General features: G+C 38.0%; 1 protein-coding gene across 1 annotated transcript; it reads left to right on the top strand.

The window, feature by feature from the left end:
- Positions 1 to 1,859: 1,859 nt before the first annotated feature.
- LOC137092094 (uncharacterized) lies at positions 1,860 to 6,429 on the top strand. Its single transcript, XM_067456368.1, has 6 exons — positions 1,860 to 1,934; positions 2,021 to 2,095; positions 2,212 to 2,280; positions 2,388 to 2,447; positions 2,706 to 3,078; positions 5,945 to 6,429. Exons 1-6 carry the CDS (start codon positions 1,860 to 1,862, stop codon positions 6,427 to 6,429), a joined length of 1,137 nt encoding a protein of 378 aa, XP_067312469.1.
- Positions 6,430 to 21,499: the final 15,070 nt, after the last annotated feature.

Raw genomic sequence — 21,499 nt, 5'->3', positions numbered from 1 at the left:
GACTTGGTGATGGGCTGTTTTCTGGACTAAATATTTCTTTTCTTTTAATTGTTCTTTTTTCAGGTAGCTTGCTCTCCAGTTTTTGCTTTCTTTCTGACTCTATCTGTTGAAGACGTTTCAGCAGCTTGTCCTTATTTTCTAAACAGGAATAAAAAAAAAAACATTTTCCTTGCCTTAAGTTACATAATGCATTCATAGAAATATACAAATAATTACATTCTGAAATGTTAACTGTTTACCACTCAGCTTCAGAAGAATTGCTGGAGAGCTTTCATCTTCATATTTGACATCAACGACATCTCCCTCATTAATTACTTTTTGAAGTATGTCCTTCTTCTTTACAATATCAAGTGAAGCATCAATCTCTGTCCATTCAATTAAAGCCCACATCTTGTAGGCCTACTGTAAAGAAACAATATTTTAGATATGACTTAATGTAGATAGATAGATAGATAGATAGACAGACAGACAGACAGACAGACAGACAGACAGACAGACAGACAGACAGACAGAGAGAGAGATAGATAGATAGATAGAAAGATAGATAGATAGATAGATAGATAGATAGATAGATAGATAGATAGATAGATAGATAGATAGATAGATAGATAGATAGATAGATAGATAGATAGATAGATAGATAGATAGATAGATAGATAGATAGATAGATAGATAGATAGATAGATAGACAGACAGATAGACAGACAGACAGACAGACAGACAGACAGACAGACAGACAGATAGACAGACAGATAGATAGATAGATAGATAGATAGATAAGTATCCTTTTCATAACTTCTCTAATAATAATCTATAGTTAAGTAACCTCGTCAAAAAACGTTATTTATGAGACATTTTATGTATCATTATAACTTGTTTAAACCCCTATGCGTTTTTATGCTGTTTCTATAGAAACACACAGTAATGCGGTTTTTATTTTTTATTTTTAAAGTAGGCTAATGCCACTTAATTAATTAATTAATTAATTATTGTTATTTTTTACTAGACAGTTTGTCAGTTTTGGGGGTTACAATTGTACATTAATCTCAATCTGTTATACTTTATATACAATGACTATATGACGTAATTTTTTTAAGAAATTAGAAACCATATAACGTTACATTTCTTAGTTCAATTAATGAGAATAACATTTTTTGACATATTTAATAATTTGCTGAATAGAAATTCCATTGTTAAAAAATGTGTATATCATTTAATTTGTTAAAGAAGCTACATAAAAGCTGTTATTTGTTACTTGCAGTGAGTAAAAATGGAGTACAAGTTGTACCTACAAAAACAGACATCAGTTCCAACTGCTACTAAGAGAAGGTGGAGTGGTCATGTTAGAGGTATAAGTTAAAAAGTTGTTCTTCTTTAAGTTAAAATATATCAGTATGTTGTTTTATGGATCTGAGGCATTAACTTCTATTTATTTGACGGTCTGTTTTGCATTTAGATTTTAGGAAAAAAAACTACAAAACATGGCTGCAACATCCAGTGTGTCAAGTAAGTAAAAGTAATGCACATATGACATACCACTAGATGATACTACCGGTACATTACTTTCATCCTATTAGTGTCAACACAGTGACAAATATATATATATATATATATATATATTATTTTTATTTTTATTTTTTTTAATGAGCAAAAGATTAATCTGTGCATTGACTTTTTTTTTGCTGTTCTGATGATAAGGATGACAATTCTGAAGAGGAGATCAGTTACCTATGCAACTTTAAACCACCACCACCGCCAGACCATACCATGGTAGGACACTAATGTAACTATCCATCATTTTTTAACATAACCTAGGCTATCTTTGTATTATTGTTGTTCATGGTTCTGATTGCTAATAGATGGATGACAGATCTGACATCGAAGAGGAGATAAATTACCGATGCAGATTCAACACATCACCAGACCATACTGTGGTAGGAGACTGCTAGTCAAATATTCTCAGGTTTTACCATATGGGATATCTTTTGACTACAGTTGTTCATGGTTATATGATTGTAAGGATGATGAATTGGAGAGTGCAGTGGAGAACTGGGACCAGCACAGCACAAATGATACAGTCACAGATCATTCCATGGTAAGGAAACTACATGTTGAACCCTGGATTAATATTGAGGAATTAAGATACATTGGGAGGTGATTTCTGCTTGTACAGAATACAAATTAGACACATCTGTCTGTCTGTGTGTTTAGGATGAAGAATCGGACAGTGAGAATTATGAACTGCAAAACTGTTCTATGACTCCACCTCAAGACCCCACAGTAAGATTGCGCACCATAAGCATTAGCAATTCTTATGCAGTTTGTTAGCAGTGACAATATCCTTTTTTCATGTCATCTTCCTAATCTTTGCTCTTTTGCATATCAAGGACAATACATGTGACAGCGAAACGAGCAACAATGTAGAAAATGTGGCAAATTTGCTTTTGGTAAGATTTATAGTAATAATGATTTGTTATTTAGATAGTGAATCGATTTCAAATTCCCATTAATTCATTATAACTCACATACTCTAATAATATATTATATATTATAATATGTAATATATTATTAAATTAATATATTATAGTATGTAAAGTATTGTTTTGATTTAATTTTATCTATGTTTGTATGAGTATGAGAATAAAATTGATATGTTAACAAAATCATTTGAACTGGCAGTATTTTATTTTTCACAATTCTTGTAGATGGATGCTGCAGCAGGTGGTGATGCACAAGATTACAGTGGAGAGAAGCCAAACTCAGTAAAAGAGAAGATCTACCCCAATGCTAAGATTAGTCATGAAGAATCCTTATTGTCAATTTTATGTTATGCTCTTAGGCACACCACAACAAAATCTGCCCTTAGTGATTTACTAGACCTAATCAATTTACATTGTCCAGAAGGAACTAATGGAGTACCCAGTAGTTTATATAAATTTCTTAAAACATTTGATTGCAACTCTTTTGAAATGATGTACATCTGCCCCAAATGTCATCATTACTTTGGTAATGAGATCCCAGCTTGTTGTGCCTCATGTGGTTCTGAACCTGGGGATAAGAACTCACTTGTTAAATCAGGTGACATTTTTATGAAAGTATCCATTAGAAAACAATTGGAAGAAAAGATGTTAGACTCAACATTTAGAGCAGTGTTGGATTACAAATGGACTAGGGGCAAAAGCAGTCCAGACAGTGTCCAAGATATATTTGATGGTGCCATGTATAAATCTGTCGGTCCCCTGAATGACCCAGACCAGTTGAACCTTTCACTTACTTGGAATGTTGATGGTGTCCCCATTTTTAAATCATCTCCCTTCCACATTTGGCCAATCCAAATCATAATCAATGAACTCCCCCCAGATATGAGAAGCAGACATGTGCTGCTGGCTGGTTTGTGGTTTGGTCCTTCTAAGCCCAAAATGAATTCTTTTATGCAGCCATTTGTCGATGAGTGCATTCAGCTAGAGCAGGAAGGTCTAACAGTAATGCACAGCGGACAAAGCTTGAATGTCCGTGTGTTTAATCTTGTCTGTGTGTGCGACTCTGTTGCTCGTTGCACTGTCCAAAATATTAAGCAATTTAATGGGGAACATGGATGTAACTGGTGTTATAAGAAGGGAGAAATTGTTGCCAAAGGAAATGGTTTCACTAGGGTATATAGTTCACAAAGTGGCGGTGATTCAAACACACGCACGCACAACCAGCATCTTGATGATGTGAGAACAGCAGTTAAAACAGGCACATGTGCTCGGGGAGTCAAAGGGCCATCACCTTTAATGCTTTTAACGTTTTTTAATATCATACTAGGATTTTCTTTTGATTACATGCATGGGATTTTACTGGGTGTATGTCGGCAATTGACAACTCTATGGTTTGATACAAAGTACCATGGAGAGAGTTGGTATATGGGAAGAGAAATCATGGCCATTGACAAACGGCTCCTTGAAATCAAGCCACCAGTTAATATAACAAGACCTCCACGATCTATAAAGATACGCAAGTTCTGGAAGGCCTCAGAATACAGGAATTTTCTTTTGTTTTATAGTCTTCCATGCCTGAGTGGCATTTTACCACGCCAATTCCTTGAACACTTACTGTTACTTGTACAAGGAACGTATTGTCTGTTAAAAGATAATATTTCTTCACATGACATAGATGCAGCTGAATATCTGCTGAAAACTTTTGTGAGCCGTTTTGAGAGATTGTATGGCAAATGTCATGTCAGTTTCAATGTGCACATTTTAGAGCATGCTGCACAATCTGTCAGAAACTGGGGTCCACTATGGTGCCAGAGTGCTTTTATTTTTGAAAGTCACAATGGCAACTTGCAAAAGCTCTTCCATGGCACACAGGCAGTTCCAGAGCAAATTGTCAATGCATTTTTTCTTTTTCAAAGTGTTCCAAGACTTTTGACAAGTGTTTACAACAATAGTATTAATCCACTAAGCAAGGACTTTGTTGAGCGGATGTTACAAACTTGCCAAAAACTGCATAATTAAAACAAATGTAATCTTCCTTGGTTCACCAGTCATAAGACCACCAACACCCAGAGAGGCATATCTTCTCAGCAATCATGGCATTAATGTTCACCAGTGTGCATTTTATGCAAGGGCTATAATTAATGGAAACAGAGTTCATTCAAAAACAAGCACAACACTATCTAGAAGAATTAACCATGCAGTTCTTACAGAAAACGGGGCAGTGGCACTGGTGAGGTCATTTGTTGATGTGGGGCTTGACACAGGCTACACATTTATCGATCCAGTAAGTACAGCCAAATTTAGCATGGTTAAAGACAGACAAACAGGGACTATTGTCTCAGGGATAGTTAAGGAGTGCTGTATTTCTAGTGATGTCAAATTAATCAAGTGCACTGAAATCAAAACAACTTGTGTTTACTTAAAAAATGTGTCTGGAGTACTTAATTTACTTTGCATTCAACCTAACAAATGGGAAGTTGACTGAATAGTCATGTATTTATAGTAATGTACTGTATGGTACAGTAATTTCTACATATTTAGTCATTTCTAGCAAGTGTTTTGAGTTTTTTAATTATTTATATTCGTATACTTATTATATCATTTTGTTTAGCATTTTGTTAATCTATTCAGTATGTATTAAAGTTTATAGGCCAGCTGATTTTTTTTTAAATTGTGAAGGTATCAATTGTCCTTGTTGATTGGGCAGTTTAACCTTCAATGCATTTTTTTGAAATAGTTCAAAACTGTGGACTGGATTATAGACATGATTGTATTGTAAGACTTACGGTAAACTAAGTTATTCATTTTGCAATATGCTGTTTTCCTAAATGTTGATACAAATGAACAGAAATGCTACATGTGATAGTACTGATGTAACATGAATGAGAGGAGAATTCTACAAAACAGTTAACTGTTATGCTCCTTTTACAATAACAGCTTATATATAATATGACTATGTTGTAAGTTAGTGAAAGTATGTAATAAATGTTGGAAATCCTTATGTGTGTGAATTTATATTTTAGATTGTGCAACAAGTGTGTATTCAATCAATCAATCAATCAATCAATCTTGTAAATCCTGTAGGGCTCTTAAAATGTAAAACCTACAGGATTCCTACAGGTATGTAAAAAAAAAAAAAAAAATGTCCTGCAGGAATGTAGGATTCATGCAGGACATAATGCAATTCTGCAGGATAAGTCAGTGGACAAACCTACAGGATATAAAAAAAATCCTGCAGGAATCCTACATTCCTGCAGGACATTATGCAACCCTTCAGGACAGTATGTGGACAATCCTACATGACTCCTGCAGGAATGTACCCTGTCCTGTAGGATTTTCATTCTGTCTTGCAGGATTCCTGCATGGCCCCAGCACAGTCCTACAGGATTGCTGCTGGACATTTTTGTAAGGGGATATTGCTAGTGTGCAAGAAAGTGTGAAAGGACTGGAAATTCGGTGTAAAGGCACTGAGTACACAGTAAAGAAGATGAGTGACCAGATGACAATCCTGCGGGAGAAACAGGAAGAGTCTGAACGGTACAGTAGGAGATGGAATCTTCGCCTTTTGAATCTTCCAGAAAGCAGTAACGAGGATGTGAGGAAACAGGTTCTGGAGATTATTGCAGAAATCATTCCAGAGGAAAAAAGCAAGCTTGGATTCTTGGTGGACACCGTGCACAGAGTCGGACGCCCGAGAGAGGATAAAAGCACACGACCCGTTATCATTCAGTTCACCATGCGCACCTTCAGATTCAATCTATGGAGAGCTTCCCTCAACGCTGATGTCATGAAGAAAGGGAACCTTCGGATGACTGAAGACTTAACTCAACAGGAGAGACAATGCAGAAACAAACTGTGGCCTCTTGTGAAGCAAGCGCGTGCTGACGGAAAGAAAACGAAATGGCAGGGTCCTGCTGTCATCATTAACGGTGTGAGACACACAGCTTAACAGCTTAAAATGACTTTAACGTAGGCTACAATTTTTCAAGGAAGTGCCACTTATTCCTGATGGGTTAATTTGCTCTCTTTGTTTGCAACTATAAGAGCAATATGTTCACTCCAATAGTTATAAAAATAAAAATAAACAAAAAGTTTTACAAATTAGTTACTTAAAGTACTCATGTTCAGAGCTTTCTACTTAGTGGTAAGCTAATCTCTGAAATGTTCTATCTCAGGTAGTTTCTTTTCTCTTTCTTTCTTAACTTGTTCTTATAACTAACAGCCATCTAGTTATTTTTTCTTTTTTTTCTTTCATTATGACAGACTTCCATTTTAGTTCTTTAAAAATAATATCGTTGAATGTCAGGGGGATTCGTGACAACATCAAAAGGAAATCAATCTTTTTATTCAGTAGACGAAAAAATGCTGATTTGATTTTTCTACAAGAGACTCATTCGGTGGACAATGATGTGAGGTTTTGGAAAGCACAGTGGGGTGATGTATGTTATTTTTGTCATGCCTCTCAACAATCTGCAGGTGTTGCTATTCTACTTAATAACTTTAAAGGAGATATAATTGAATCGATGACATCAAATGAGGGTAGATGGATAATCTTGGTTTTCAAATTAAACAATTCCTTCTTTATAGTTTGCAATTTATATAACTATAACAATACAGCTCAAGCTAAAATAATGTTCTTACAACTTTGTATGAAACTTGAAGCCTTTAAAAACAAATATAAGAATGCACACTTGATTATTGGAGGCGATTTTAATGATGCTCCAGACGATCTTGTAGATAGAATACCTATAAGAGTAATCCCACATTCAAGATTCAAAAGTACAGCATATATTTGTGAACAGCTGGGAATTATAGATGTTTGGCGTTTTTTAAATCCTAACATTAACGAATTTACCTGGACTAATGTCAATAGATCCTTACAGTCTAGAATTGATTTATGGCTTATATCTCCATACTGTCTGCAATTCGTTTCAGAATCATCACATAGCTATGCCCCATTTTCTGATCATAAACTAATCTCGATCCATTTAGCAGGAACAAAACAACAAAATGGTAATATACGTGGTTATTGGAAACTAAATAATAATTTATTAAAAGATAATGAGTTTTGTGATTTAGTCAAAAAAACAGCAAAAATCATATTTGATAATAATGAAGTGAATCATATACAAAAATGGGAACTTTTCAAATTTAAAATTAGAGAAATAGCTATTAAACGAAGCAAAGTAATTAAAAAAAATAATATAGCCAAAGAAATAAGTATTATGGATCAATTAAACATTTTAATGAATAAGGATAATCTTTCAGAGGAAGAAGAAACAACAATGAAAAAATTACAAGAGGAAATAGAAAATATGTATGTTGAAATGGTTAAAGGTGTATTTATAAGGTCTAGAGCTAAATGGCTGGAACAAGGGGAAAGAAATTCCAGTTATTTCTTCGCTTTAGAGAAACGAAATCGCAAGATAAATAATTTAACTACTCTTAAAATTGATAATAATAACACTTCTAATTCTTTAGACATTTCAAAATACATTGGTAAATTTTATAGCAATATTTACAAGTCTAATATTCAATTTGATGATTGTGACAGTTTTATTGATTCAATTAAAGCATTTACACCAACTATATCGAAACAATTTAAAATGGAATGCGAACGTCCCATTACTAAAGAGGAAATCTCAGAGGCTGTTAGCTCAATGAAAAAAAGGAAATCTCCAGGTAATGATGGGCTTTCGGCTGAATTTTATCAGCACTTTTGGGATGTTATTGAAAATCCTCTATTTGAACTATTTAAAGAATGCATCTCAAAAAAGGAAATGTCCACGAGTATGAAGCAAGGTTTGATATGTCTTCTCCCTAAGCCTGACAAAGATCATTTAATGATAGAAACAAAATTCTATCATTAATTTTGGCTAAAAGGTTAAAAAGAGGACTTCATGAGATAATACGTGAATCACAAACAGGTTTTATGTCTAATCGTCACATCAGTTCTAATATAAGACTAGTTTTCGACCTGCTGGACTATTCTGATAACATCAGTACTGATGCACTAATAGTATTTCTTGATTTTTATAAAGCATTTGACACGGTAGAACATTATTTTTTATTTAAAGCACTTAAGATTTTTGATTTCGGACAAAATTTTATATCTGCAGTTAAAATGCTTTATAAAAATATTGATAGTTCTGTGATATTATATCCAAACACCACTAAAAGATTTCCTGTAATGAGATCAGTTCGCCAGGGATGCCCTATTTCACCGTTTTTGTTCCTGCTGGTGGTTGAATTATTATCATTACATATTAGAAATAGTCCTGTTATTAAAGGATTATCTATCTTTGGCAAGGAAATTAGAGTTACTCAATTAGCAGATGATACTGCTCTTTTTTTGAGCGACAAACATCAGATCGAGAATGCTATAATTCTAATTGGTCAATTTTCAGCTGCTTCAGGTTTAACACTTAACAAATCTAAATGTGAAATATTATGTTTGTATCAGACTGAAGATAATTTTTTTTTTTAATATACCTGTTAAGAAATGTGTAAAATACTTAGGTATTCATATCTGCAAGGATCATAAGGAACGACAACAACTCAATTTTTTGCCTAAATTGAAGAAAACTAAAACAATACTAAATCTATGGCTTCAAAGAGACATTTCCATTTTAGGAAGAATTCTTTTAACTAAAGCTGAAGGGATTTCAAGATTTGTCTACCCTGTCCTCTCTCTTGATGTCCATGATTCAATATGCAAAGACATAAATACCATATTTACGAATTTTGTATGGAAAAACAGACACCATCACGTTAAAAAAGCAGTGCTCTCCGGCTCGAAGGATGGAGGTGGATTTGAACTTTTGAACTTTTGGGACTTGAATTATACCTTTAAGGTGAAATGGTTAAAGGAATGTTTGAGAGCACCAGAGTCCTTATGGTACTTTATCCCCAACAACATTTTTAATAGAGTAGGAGGCCTAAAATTTTTACTGAAATGTAATTACAGTATTACAAGATTGCCACTGAAACTATCCCAATTTTATCAACAAGCTCTTTTGGCTTGGAGGCTTTGTCATTCTCACAACTTTTCTCCACACAAATCTATATTATGGAATAATGAATGCATCACTAAAAGGAACAAGTCATTATATTTGCAGAAATGGATCGATAGAGATATAATTCTTTTAAAAGATCTTTTTGATTGTAATAATCATTTACTTAGCTATGAATCTTTTCTCAGAGAGAAGGCATTCCCAATAACTTTCAAAGAATATAACTCAGTTTTCAAATCTATACCTAATGGCATATTAGAACTAATGAAAAGTTATAAAAAACAAAATGAAGCTCCTGAATTTAACTGTACTCTTTATATAAATGGAATGGATATTATGAGTAGCAACTGCACTAATAAACATATTAGAAAATGTTTTCTAAATTTAAAGAAAATAACACCTCGTGGAAAAATTTTCTGGAATTCTCATTTTACTGAGATTAATTGGCATGCGGCATGGCTTGTTCCTTTTAAATTTTGTATTACAAACAAAGTCAGAGAATTACATTTGAAAATACTGCATAATATATATCCCACAAATCTATTTATCTCTAAATTCAAGCCTATTGATAGTAATTGTAGCTTTTGTAAGACTGAACAAGAATCGTTAATTCACCTCTTTTATGGTTGTTCGTATTGTATAACATTCTGGAAAAGTGTTGAAAATTATCTAGCATCTAAAACAACACATACGATAACAATTGAAAACAGATTATTACATACTTTGATTATAAAGACAGAAATGTATGTAATGTTGTAAATCTCTTTATTTTATTAGGAAAGTTCCATATTCATAAAGCAAAATTCTCCAAATCAAGACCAATTTTCAAATTATTCCAAATTGAAACTGACATGTATTTTGAGTCTCTTAAATTGGTAAAAAAACAAGAAAGCTATGGCAATAACTGATATATTTTCCAAATTTCAATCTTTATTAACAATTTGTAAGTCTGTTTTTTATTTGATTTGATTTTATTATTTAAAAAAAAAAAAAATTTAATTTAATATATTATTTTCTTTTTTTTTCTTTTTTTACTATTATTATTGTATTTACTCTAATTTATTATATGTAATTATTTGATGTATTAATAATGTTTGCTACTGTGATGGCTGAATGTTTGTAACTTGTTTTCTATAATAATAAAAAAAAAAAAGTTTTCAAACGTGAGTATTACAAACTAAAATCACGATTCTCTTTTGTTCAAATCACATTTGTTGAACTTCTGTAGAGTAAACCTTTGAATTGTTGAAGGTGCAAACTTGTCTGAATAGTTGTGATTGTGCTGTAAAAACACGTTTTATTGTGTATAGCTAACAGGGGAGCTCCAGTAACACACATACGTCTCCAACGTGGATTACATATACATCTTTAAGATAAAGATACTTACTAAATGTTTATTTAACACCTGACAGGCATTTTTTATAAGTATTGCAGATGAGCACATCACAACATAAAATAGACATCTGATACATCTGAATAGATCAGAATGGTGTGTGTGTGTGCTATAATGTAGAGTTCGCTGTTGACAACTCTCCTTATTTTACATGAACCTGAGCAATGTAAATAAACAAATCTACATAAAGTAACTAAACATAAGTTATCAATTTAATTTGTCCATTAGTACTGTTGATAAACTGAGGAACATTAACACATCAGCAACTACATTTAAATGTAGTATTGAACATAAGTCACATAGGTAACATATCTTAATGTTACAGGGACAGAAGAGCTCGTGTGTCTGTTTATCTGGTGGAGAGCGGCTGATGAAGGAATGCTGTCATCAAAGGCTTTGAGTCAGTATACTACAGAAATGAATAAAACATCTATTTAAATCTTAAGTTTGTTTCAAAGAGTTATTTCAGCACTTTTCTGATTCTTGATGGCTTTGCATTTGCTGCAGAGCTTTTGTGATGGAGCAGGGCCTGCAAGACACGGGTGTCATGTGTGGGGAAAACCTGAAACAAAAATATAAAGTAATATCATTTAGTTACTTCTAATACAGAAATCAAATGACATTGTGCTATTTAAATGAGTGCTTTTGTATTATGTTTGTGCATTTTTATAGGATCTGAGATGTCAGCATGCCAGGCGTGAGCACTGAGGATCCTGGACCCTTCATCACTTCACCGGCCCTTAGTGCCTCATCTGGGCCAGATGTTGCTGTGGTCTCTTCATCCTCAGTAAACCCAGAGCCAGTGAAACTTCTAGAAAAAGACCAAAAGCAGTGCACTTATTACAGGGACGATCCCCCTGGAGCTAAAAGCCTTGCTCAAGGACACACTGGTGGTGACGGTTACGGAGATCAAACCAGAAAGCCTACTACACTGCTAAAGTCAAAACGCTATGAGGGACATGATGGATGGCTAGGACAGGCGAAGGTGTTCACGCTGGTCAACTGCTTCATCAATATAAAGCTGCAGAACTGGCACACCTGTGTTGAGACGGTAGCAGATGTGGCGTTCACCTTCTGTGATCGTTAGAACAATACATTTGAATAAAGCTTTGTTTCATGTGTTGACTTTTATTCATTTCTTGTGATGTTTACTTTTATTAATTCTTTTACTCATTCATTCATGTTTCCGCTGTCAGTAAATAAAATTATTCACATCATAATCACATTGGCTGCATTTGTCTAATGTGTATTCATTCATGGCATGCGTCGCTATGTCATATGACAAGTTGCCTTTTGCTCGTTTTACTAAAACGATATAAAAAAAGTAATATAATTAAGTATTGCTCAGCATTTGTCATTATTATTGTAAGTGTCTGCTGGTGGGCTAGCAGTGCAGTTCATTCTGGGGGAAATCGTAATTTTTTTTATAGTGATACTTACATTTTTCGAGTATAAAATCAACAGTTTCCTCCAAAGGCGAGATCTTCGAGCAGCTGATAGACGTCTCTGAGCAGACATTACAAACACTGAGGGAAACCGCACAGGTCGGGCTGTGGAGTTACTGATGCTATGAGCTGTTACTGCACCGGTCACTCATCTGTTATTCTATTGTTTTATAATTGCATGGTGGTATATTTAACAATGAACAATCATAGTGATAAAACTAATGGGTTTGTGTACATTATATACAGAGGAAAAAAAACAATAACAGGGTTAGATATCTTGAATAAATCATAATGCATTCATTTTTATTTATTCTTTTGTTTTAGTTGTTGTTTCATAAGCCTGGCATGAAACAGGAGTTAAATTTAACAAGAAAAAGGGAAATATAAAGGAGATTTAGCCCACTTTTGCTTGTGGATGACATTTTTTGGCATATAAAATAAAGAAATTAACAAGAGATCACGATTTTGGGTTTTTGCAAGGATAAAAAAGGATGAAACTGTCAGATTAGTAGGGTTAAAATGTATTTCTTATACTATAATGACAAAATAAATGGGCAGCTGTTTCTTAAACAAGACCAAAAAAATGAGCACGTTTAAACCAATATACAGATGAATTAAACCTGTCACACGAGTTGTTGCGCTTGTGATATCGTCATGGTTCACATGATAACGTCAACATGGCGCATAAAGTGCGGATCGCATTCATACTTAACGAGATCTGGATATATAGTACCTACTCTTTTAGCGCTCGTTAAGTAAGTACTTATTGAAATTGAGTACCTACTCAATGAGTATGCGGTTCCGAACGCAGCCAATGAATTTAGCCCTTTGAAAGATTCAGTTCGAAGGCCGGTAAGCGCCCTCTGGAGGAAGAACACTGTATCGCATCTTTGGGACAGATACGGATAGGCTTCTGTGCATTTGTGAATCAAGGCCACGGAACGACAGTCTCAAAACATTCCACAGGTACAAAAGCGCATATTCAGGGGCATTCTAAGAAGAACACCAATGCAAAAGACTGTGCATTAAATTACAGGTGTGTAATTTGCACATGTAAGGCCGCCCAAATCGTCCCAATGGAGGCTAACGATCGGCGGGTGAAGGTCGCTGCGCGTTCGTCTTTTCAGCGGGGAAAAGGGGATTTTATTCCAATTCCTCGTTAATCTGACTCCATTTAATTATAATTCAGAATTTAGGTTAGAATGCCAATTGGTTATTTGGTCATTCATTTTTAATAGTTTACGTACACATTTAATTATTCCGTTTAACCCTTTGTTGAAATTATACCCAACCTGAATAATTCCAGAGCAAGTCAGAATCAATCAAAAGTATAACAATTTATTTAACAGTCAGGTAAATGTATAAAGCCAATTACATAGTCAATTCAAAGGTAATCCATATATAACATCAAATACTCTGAAGTAAAGAATGAAATGTATACCTGACTTCTGAAAATTACATAATGCTGGCTATCTTGAGAGACATCCAGCATTACGGGCTGACCGGTTTAAAGTGTCAAGCCCTGAGCTCTTTGTAACATTTCCTTAAATACCCAGAAACAAATGCACAAACTCTTTCAAATGTTAACACAAGCTCACAATGGGAATTTGCATTGATCAAGACTTGTATTGATGCAAAGGCCAAATGGCTGAAAGCCACACCCACCAAACTAAGACAAGATATCTTTAAACTCTTAAAACATTGATTATCTTTTGGTTAACTTCTGTGGAGTTGAGATATTTGTACCAGTCGCACTGAAACATTTCAAATGATATCAAACACATATAATACTGTATCGTGTGGATTGACATTGTAATATAGAGATTTTGTGTGTATTTTCAGGTGATCTCAGCATGAGACAGGGAAGGAATTGGGGGAGACGGAGTATATAGGGAAAGATGTAGATTAGCTGATACTGAGGTGAGACTTGCGTCTCCAGTGGTGTGTGAGGGACAGTTCAGATGTTAATTTCCTTTATTTTCTCAGAGAGTCCTTGTTCTTCATTCAGACATTTCGGCATATACTAGTTTTTTCAGTCTTACACACATAATTAAATGTGTGTGTGGATCTCTCGCGTGCATTTGTGGATTGCTTTGTGTGTGTGGATCTCTCGCGTGCATTTGTGGATTGCTTTGTGTGTGTGGATCTCTCGCGTCCATTTGTGGATTGGTGATTAACCTAACTAATACAAACAATGCAGTTCAATGCAGCAAACGCGGCTCATGCAGTCTTCACACAGACGAGCGCTTTAATCTAACGCTTAACGCCGTTGCAGAGACTTTCTGTTTGTTCCGGTCAGATCGCGAAACAAAACGCACAAAAACTGTTCCTGCTCTTGATGTACAACCACTGATGGTATTCGGTTTTGATGAGAGAAAAAATAGACCACGAGGGCAGATTAGAAACGAGAACTTCTGACAAGTTTAACAGACTAGACCTCACCAGGGACTAAGCAAAGTGTGCAAATCTATTTGCCTTTATTCACGTGAAAAATCTTTAGATGCAATAATTAAACGCAATTAATAAATTTAATTATAAACTCAGTATGTCTCATTTAGTTGGTAACTTTAAATTGGCCACAGTGTGAAATGACAAAGTCATTTAATAGAATATAACAGTATACTGATAACTACAAGCAGGTAAGCACTACAAGATGTTTTTGAAATCATTAGAGAAAACGACAAAATTACTTATTCACAAAATTACGTGTGTGAATAAGTGCTGTTTAAAATGTGCTTGCACCCGATCATATTCAGTAGAAGGTAAAAAACAAAACAAAATTCCCTTAAACTTTAACATCCCGCTCATGCCCATCGCCGTGATCATCTGTAGCTATAACGCTGGTTGTTTACCGTGAGTTCTGAACACTGCACCATGTGCTTATTTAAATCTTTTCGTTTCTACACATATTAGGCTACATATTCCTCATGTCTGAGGCAAGCCTGCCGAGTTTCAGTTGGAGACGCGCTTCGGTTCATGATGAAAGCGATTGCTTCCGCGACCTAGTCTACTTATTTATTTCTTATTAATTAAATACATGCAATTAACCGAAGAACCCTTTATTAAAATTAAGAGACAATTTGTACAAAACGAAAGAAAGGCTTTTTACAAAACAAAACTTAATATTAAACTAAATATAACCACCAAAATCATTTCTGACCCACTCGCATCTTTGCACTTATAGCCTATCATAATCAGATGAAATCTAAAAATAATATTATAATATTTAAACATAAATATGAAGAAAAAAAAACATTGTTTAATGGCTACAACAAGTATAGTAAGCTACAGATTTATGTCATGTCTGAGCTGGATTTGAACGAACATCATTTTACCGGTGGTGTAAAAAGGATGGCTATTAGAAGCTCTCCTGATGTGAATTTGCCGGTTGATAACAGACCCACTACAGAGCGTCCGGTGAGAGACGTTTAACACAGAAGATCAGGTGTACGGGAATAACCCATTTATTGTCACCACAACTCAGTACATCGAATAAATTCTTCTTTGCATGTGTGTGTGGTTTTCTACAATTGAAAGATAAAAGAGAAATAAGTACAAAATAACAATGACAAATAACAGCAATCCCAATAAATGGGAACAGTAATCTCCACAAGGAATGTTTAAATACAATGGTTAATACAGTAAATAGTAAGAATGAAATGTGCCATTATATAGGAAAATAAACCCTTACAAATGACTGATATAGTGCAGTTGAAATTCGACACCTTTTAGCGCTGAATGCTGAATACAGAGACAGAGCCGCTCTGTCTAGCTTATTAGTGCGCATGCGCTTACAGAGTGCTCTAACTCTTGAAAATGAGCGATATATACATATTAAATAAACCATATGAAAAATAAATGGCACAGAATATGTCTTTGCTGCATGACAATGATATATGTGAGGAAACTGGTATGTAAATATACACACGAACATCTTTACACGTTCGCAGATCGCATTTGTCACTCGCATACATTAACTTATACACACTCGAGGCAATCGAACCGGTCCTCAACGGAGTAAGAAACAATATCTCTATATATACATAAACAGACTGCTACTTACTTTGCAGGCACGCACACAACTTTAGCAAATATAAATCGCTACAGTACAGCTCGCATCCCTTTGCATCACTGATCGATCTGACTCAACTTAGTGGGCGGGTGCACTACTCTGCACGTTCTGTTCTGAGCGCTGATTGGCTCGCGGGATGGATGATGTGACAGATGATGCGATTTGGCATACTAATATATATATCTATATAACCTTCCTGGTGGCCTTTTTTACAGCCGCCCCCAGATTTCCAGAAGGAAATATGTATAATCATAAAAGGCCTATAACCTATACCATTCAAATTAGCTTTAATCTGGTATTGCCGGCAATCTGATTAGGCGTGCGACTGGGCGTGTGTACAACCTGTCCCCCACCTTAACTTGAGCTGTTCTTACTCTGCTGTCTACTCCAGGGAATACCTTTGACACCTGGCCCACTGGCCAGAGTCCCCTGGGCAGTTGGGGGTCAACGATCAGGACGACGGTGCCAACCTGTAGTTCAGATTTTTCATCTTGCCACTTCAGACGGGTCTGCAGGCTGGGAAGGTAGAACCTGATGAAGCGCATCCAGAATTGGTCGGCCAGCACTTGGCTATGGCGCCACCTGCGCCGACTGATAAGTTCAGATTCCGGGTATATCACAGGAGGAAGTGAAGAATCTGGCCGCCCCATCAGAAGGGAGTTTGGAGTGATGGGGTCTAGATCAGAAATGTTAGATGAAGTGTAGCCTAGTGGCTTGGAATTTAAGATCCCTTCGATCTCCACCAACACAGTATACAGTACTTCGAAGGTGACAGACTGGGCACCTAGTGTTGTCCGCAAGGCCTGCTTTAGGGAACGAATCTCTCTTTCCCAGCTGCCACCAAAATGTGGAGAATTAGGAGGGTTGAAGTGGAATTGTATTTGCTGGCTTGCCAACTGCTCTTGCAGTTCTGGGACGATGGCTGCATATGCTTCTTTCAGTTCTCTCTCCCCTCCTTTGAAGTTGGTCCCTTGATCCGATAACAGCTCGAATGGCTTGCCTCGTCTGGCGATAAATCGTCTGAGAGCCATGAGGAATGAATCAGAGTCAAGACTGTGAAGGACGTCGATGTAAACTGCCCGAGTCGTTAGACATTTGAACAGGATGCCCCATTTCTTCTCATTTCTGCGACCTACTTTAACAGTATATGGACCGAAGCAATCCATTCCTGTTGAGTAGAAGGCGGGCTTGAATAAACGTAATCTGGCTGGGGGGAGGTCTGCCATTTTCGGTACCTCTGGATTTCTTCTCCACTTCTGACAGTCCACACAAACACTCTGACACCGTTTGATGGCCTCTCTACCTCGAAGAATCCAATATTTACGCCGAAGCTCGGCAAAGACTCTCTCAGGGCCTGGATGGTGGAGTTTAGTGTCGTAAGTCTGTATGAGCAATTTAGAGACTGGGTGTTTCGGGTCTAGGACAATGGGGTGCACGGTATCCGGATCTAGATAAGGGCTCCAGCGTAGACGACCTCCTACTCTGATCAGCTGAGTCTCATGGTCTAGTTCGGGGGCAAGTGTCTTCAACCGACTGCTTCTGGGAAGTGATTTACCTGCGGTTAACTCCTCCAGCTCCGAGGGGAAGCACTCCCTTTGAGCCTGCTGTAGAATGCGAATTTCTGCTGTTTTGTAGTCATCAGCTGTTGGACTATTGCCTGCCGCCCCATTACAGGCCCTAGACTCTAGTAGTTCTTCGAAAGTCTTATAACGGCTAATGTCAGGGAATGACTGGCTGACTGTGAAGCAGGTAAGGAGGCAGTGAACTGGTTTTCGGAGCTCCTCTTCATTCCCAGCCTCAGGATGTGGGATTTCTGGCCACAGATTTGGAGGATCTTTGAGAAAGGATGGCCCTTGGTATCAATGGCTGTCTTGTCCCAGCCTGCATAGGCTCTTACCCCGTGTTATATCGTCTGCTGGGTTATGAGCTGATGGTACATACCGCCATGTGTGCTGTTCTGTTAGGTCCTGAATCTCTGCGACTCTGGTTCCAACAAACACTTTAAATCGACAAGAGTCTGAATGCAGCCAAGTGAGGACTGAAGTGGAGTCAGTCCACAGAGTGAATTGGTGTATGGGCAGGTTCAATTCCGTTCTGACTACTTTAGCAAGCTGTGCCCCAGTCAGCGCAGCACAGAGTTCCAGCCGAGGGATTGATTGTTGTTTTCTGGGTGCCACTCGTGATCTGGCTGTGAGGAAGGCCACCTCTACCTCACCACGTTGATCCTCTGTGCGGAGGTAAGCTACGGAACCGTAAGCCTGCTCAGAGGCATCGCAGAAAACGTGTACCTCTCTCTGACTCAGGTCTGTGTCTCGGATTGGGCTGGTGTAACACCTTTGAAGGACGATGTTTTGCAGGACAGGCAGCTCGTCTACCCACTCTGACCAGTTCTGTAGAAGATCCGCAGGTAAGTGTGGGTCATCCCAGTCTCTTTTCTTATCCCAAAGGTGCTGCACTATGAGCTTGGCTCGAGTAGTGAAGGGAATGAGGTAGCCCAGGGGGTCATACTGACTGGCCACAATTTTGTAAATGGTACGCATGGTTGTCTCAGTGGTTGCAATGGGACGATACTTATAAGAAAGCGTGTCCGTTTGGTGATTCCAGAGAAGCCCAAGAGTAGATTCGTGGGTGTCACTCTGCCCTTGTGAGATCCAAAGTTCGGTGCCATCTGATCTGGCTTCAGGGGGCAAATGGCTTATTGTCGAGAGGTGGTTGCTGGACCACTGCCTCAGGTCGAAACCTCCGTCTGCCAATAAGCTTCTGATTTTGTCAACGAGACTCTTGGCTTCTTCCACTGAGGGGAAGCTCTGCAGACAATTGTCTACATAGAAAGACTTCAGGACAGAATGGCGAACGTCTTCCCCAGGTTGGCTATGATCCAGGACATGCTTTTGTAATGCAAAAACTGCACAGCAGGGGCTGCATGTCGTTCCGAAGGGAAGAACCTGCCATTCATAAACGTTAGGTGGATCCTGTGTCTTTAGGTCCCTCCAGAGGAATCGCAGAAGTGGCCTGTCTTCTGGAAGCAATCTAATCTGGTGGAACATCCCCCGGATATCACTGCTGATGGCAATGGAATGCTCTCTGAATCTGAGCAACACTGCGAGAAGTGAGGGACCTAACACCGGCCCTGGGAGCAAGAGCTTGTTAAGGTTTTGACCTTGAAATTGAAACGAGCAATTAAACACAACCCTGTTCTTTCCATTGTGTCGGACCAGGTGATGGGGTATGTACCATGTGTTGGTTGAGGATGTTTCTGCACTTTCTTCAACCTTGACTGCATAACCTGCCCGCTCTAGTTTCTGAATCTCCTCAGTGTAGGCAGCTGCTTGCTCTAGATCTTTGGCCAGCCTTTTCTCCATGGCTCGCAGATGAGGGAGAACAGCATTTTTGGGGCCCTTGAGGTCTGGCATGTTCTTAATGCGCAACAGTGGGGTTGCGTAGCGCTTAATGCCATCCACCTCTACTCTCTCTGTCTTGCTCTCCAGAATTTCCACTGCTTCCTGGTCATGTCTGGATCTCGTGCTCATCTTTTCACTTTGCCAGGGAAGCACGTCTATCTGCCAGAGTCTCTCCACTTGTTTAAGAAGATCCGTTTCTGGAGGTGCCATTGAGGTGAAAAGACACTGTTGTTCAGTGATCTCCTGTTGCAGATGTTGTACAGGGCCCTGCAAAGTCCAGCCGAGACGAGTCTTGATGGCTGCTGGTCCCCCTGGAGGCCCTAAGCGGATTGGTTCGACTGCTGTAATGAGGTGGGGGTAGTCGGATCCGATGAGCAGGACAGGGCGCACTGCCTCTAAATGGCTCAAAGGAAGCCCTCTGAGGTGATGGTATTTCTCCCTTAAAGTCTTAACTGGGTGTGAATGTTCAGCAAGACTCAGCTGCTGGGCTGTGAATGCACCCTTTATGTGATAAAGTTTGCGGGGCTGTGACAGGGGGGAGATGTGAAATGACACTGCGGCGCCAGTGAGCATTTGTAATTCCTGCCTAATTGTCCGAAGGGGAAGATCTTCTGGCTGACCTTTTAGGCCCAGCTGTTGGGCAGCATTATGCAGAAGGATAGTCCTCTCTGATCCATCATCCAATATGGCATAAGCCTTCATCTTGTGTGCCCCATTTCTGAGAATGACTTTGACGATCTTCAGAAGAACCTTTCGGCTGGCAGGAGGCTTACGAATGAGAAGTATCTCGTTCATAGTATTCAGGAGGCAGGCATTAGCTGAAGTGCCTTCATGTGGGGGAGGCTTTGGGATGACTGCACTTTTGAAATTGATGCCATGAAGGACCAGTAGGTGGCGGCCGTTACACTGTTTGCAACGCATTTTCAGATTGCACTCTGAAACCTGATGATTCCTCCCACAACGCCAGCATCTGTTGCAGTCCTTTATCCAGTTTAGTTTCTGCTCAACTGTAAGCTGCTTAAAGTTGTTGCAATTGTTAAGGGAGTGTTTATGATGGTCACAGTAAGGGCAGTATGGAGTTGAAGTAGGTTTGTCGGTGGATGAAGTCATCTTTGTCGGGGGAGGTGCTTTATCTGTGCCAAACAGGACGGTGGCACCTTTAGCGAAGGGCTTAGTGTCTCTGATCACATCTCGTGTTCGTACTGGATATCCACGACGACTGGCGCCTACAAACCTTGATGTGTCCTCCTGCACTTGAATTTCGTACTCTAGCCAATCTGACAGATCAAAAAGGGTAGGAATCGGCACTTGGTGAGGATGTGCAAAGCGTCGAAAACTTGACCGAAGGTCATGTGGCAGTTTTCCTAGGAGCCTGGAGACATGAGAGCCACACTGCAACTCAAAGGTGCCTTTCCTTCCTAGTTGCTCTAGCATACCAACAAGGGAACGAACTCTGAGGGCGAAAAGTCGGAAAGCTTTAATGTCCCCACTGGCTATGTTTGGACCATCCATGAGCTCTGCTATACGTTGCAATGCGAGCTGATGAGGCTGACCATATTGCTGATCCAGTGCTGCCATGGTCCTGGTGAATGGTTGTTGTGAATGACTGTAAGAATCAGCGATAAGCAGGGCCTCCTCTAGTTTAAGGTGGTCAGTGAGTATTTGGAATTTAAACCTCTCTGTGGCAGTTGCAGG

This window comes from Pseudorasbora parva, chromosome 11 (genome assembly GCF_024679245.1).
Source record: "Pseudorasbora parva isolate DD20220531a chromosome 11, ASM2467924v1, whole genome shotgun sequence".
Classification (NCBI taxonomy): domain Eukaryota; kingdom Metazoa; phylum Chordata; class Actinopteri; order Cypriniformes; family Gobionidae; genus Pseudorasbora; species Pseudorasbora parva.
Note: the sequence above shows the minus strand (reverse complement) of the source record. Positions and strands in the feature narration are given on the sequence as shown.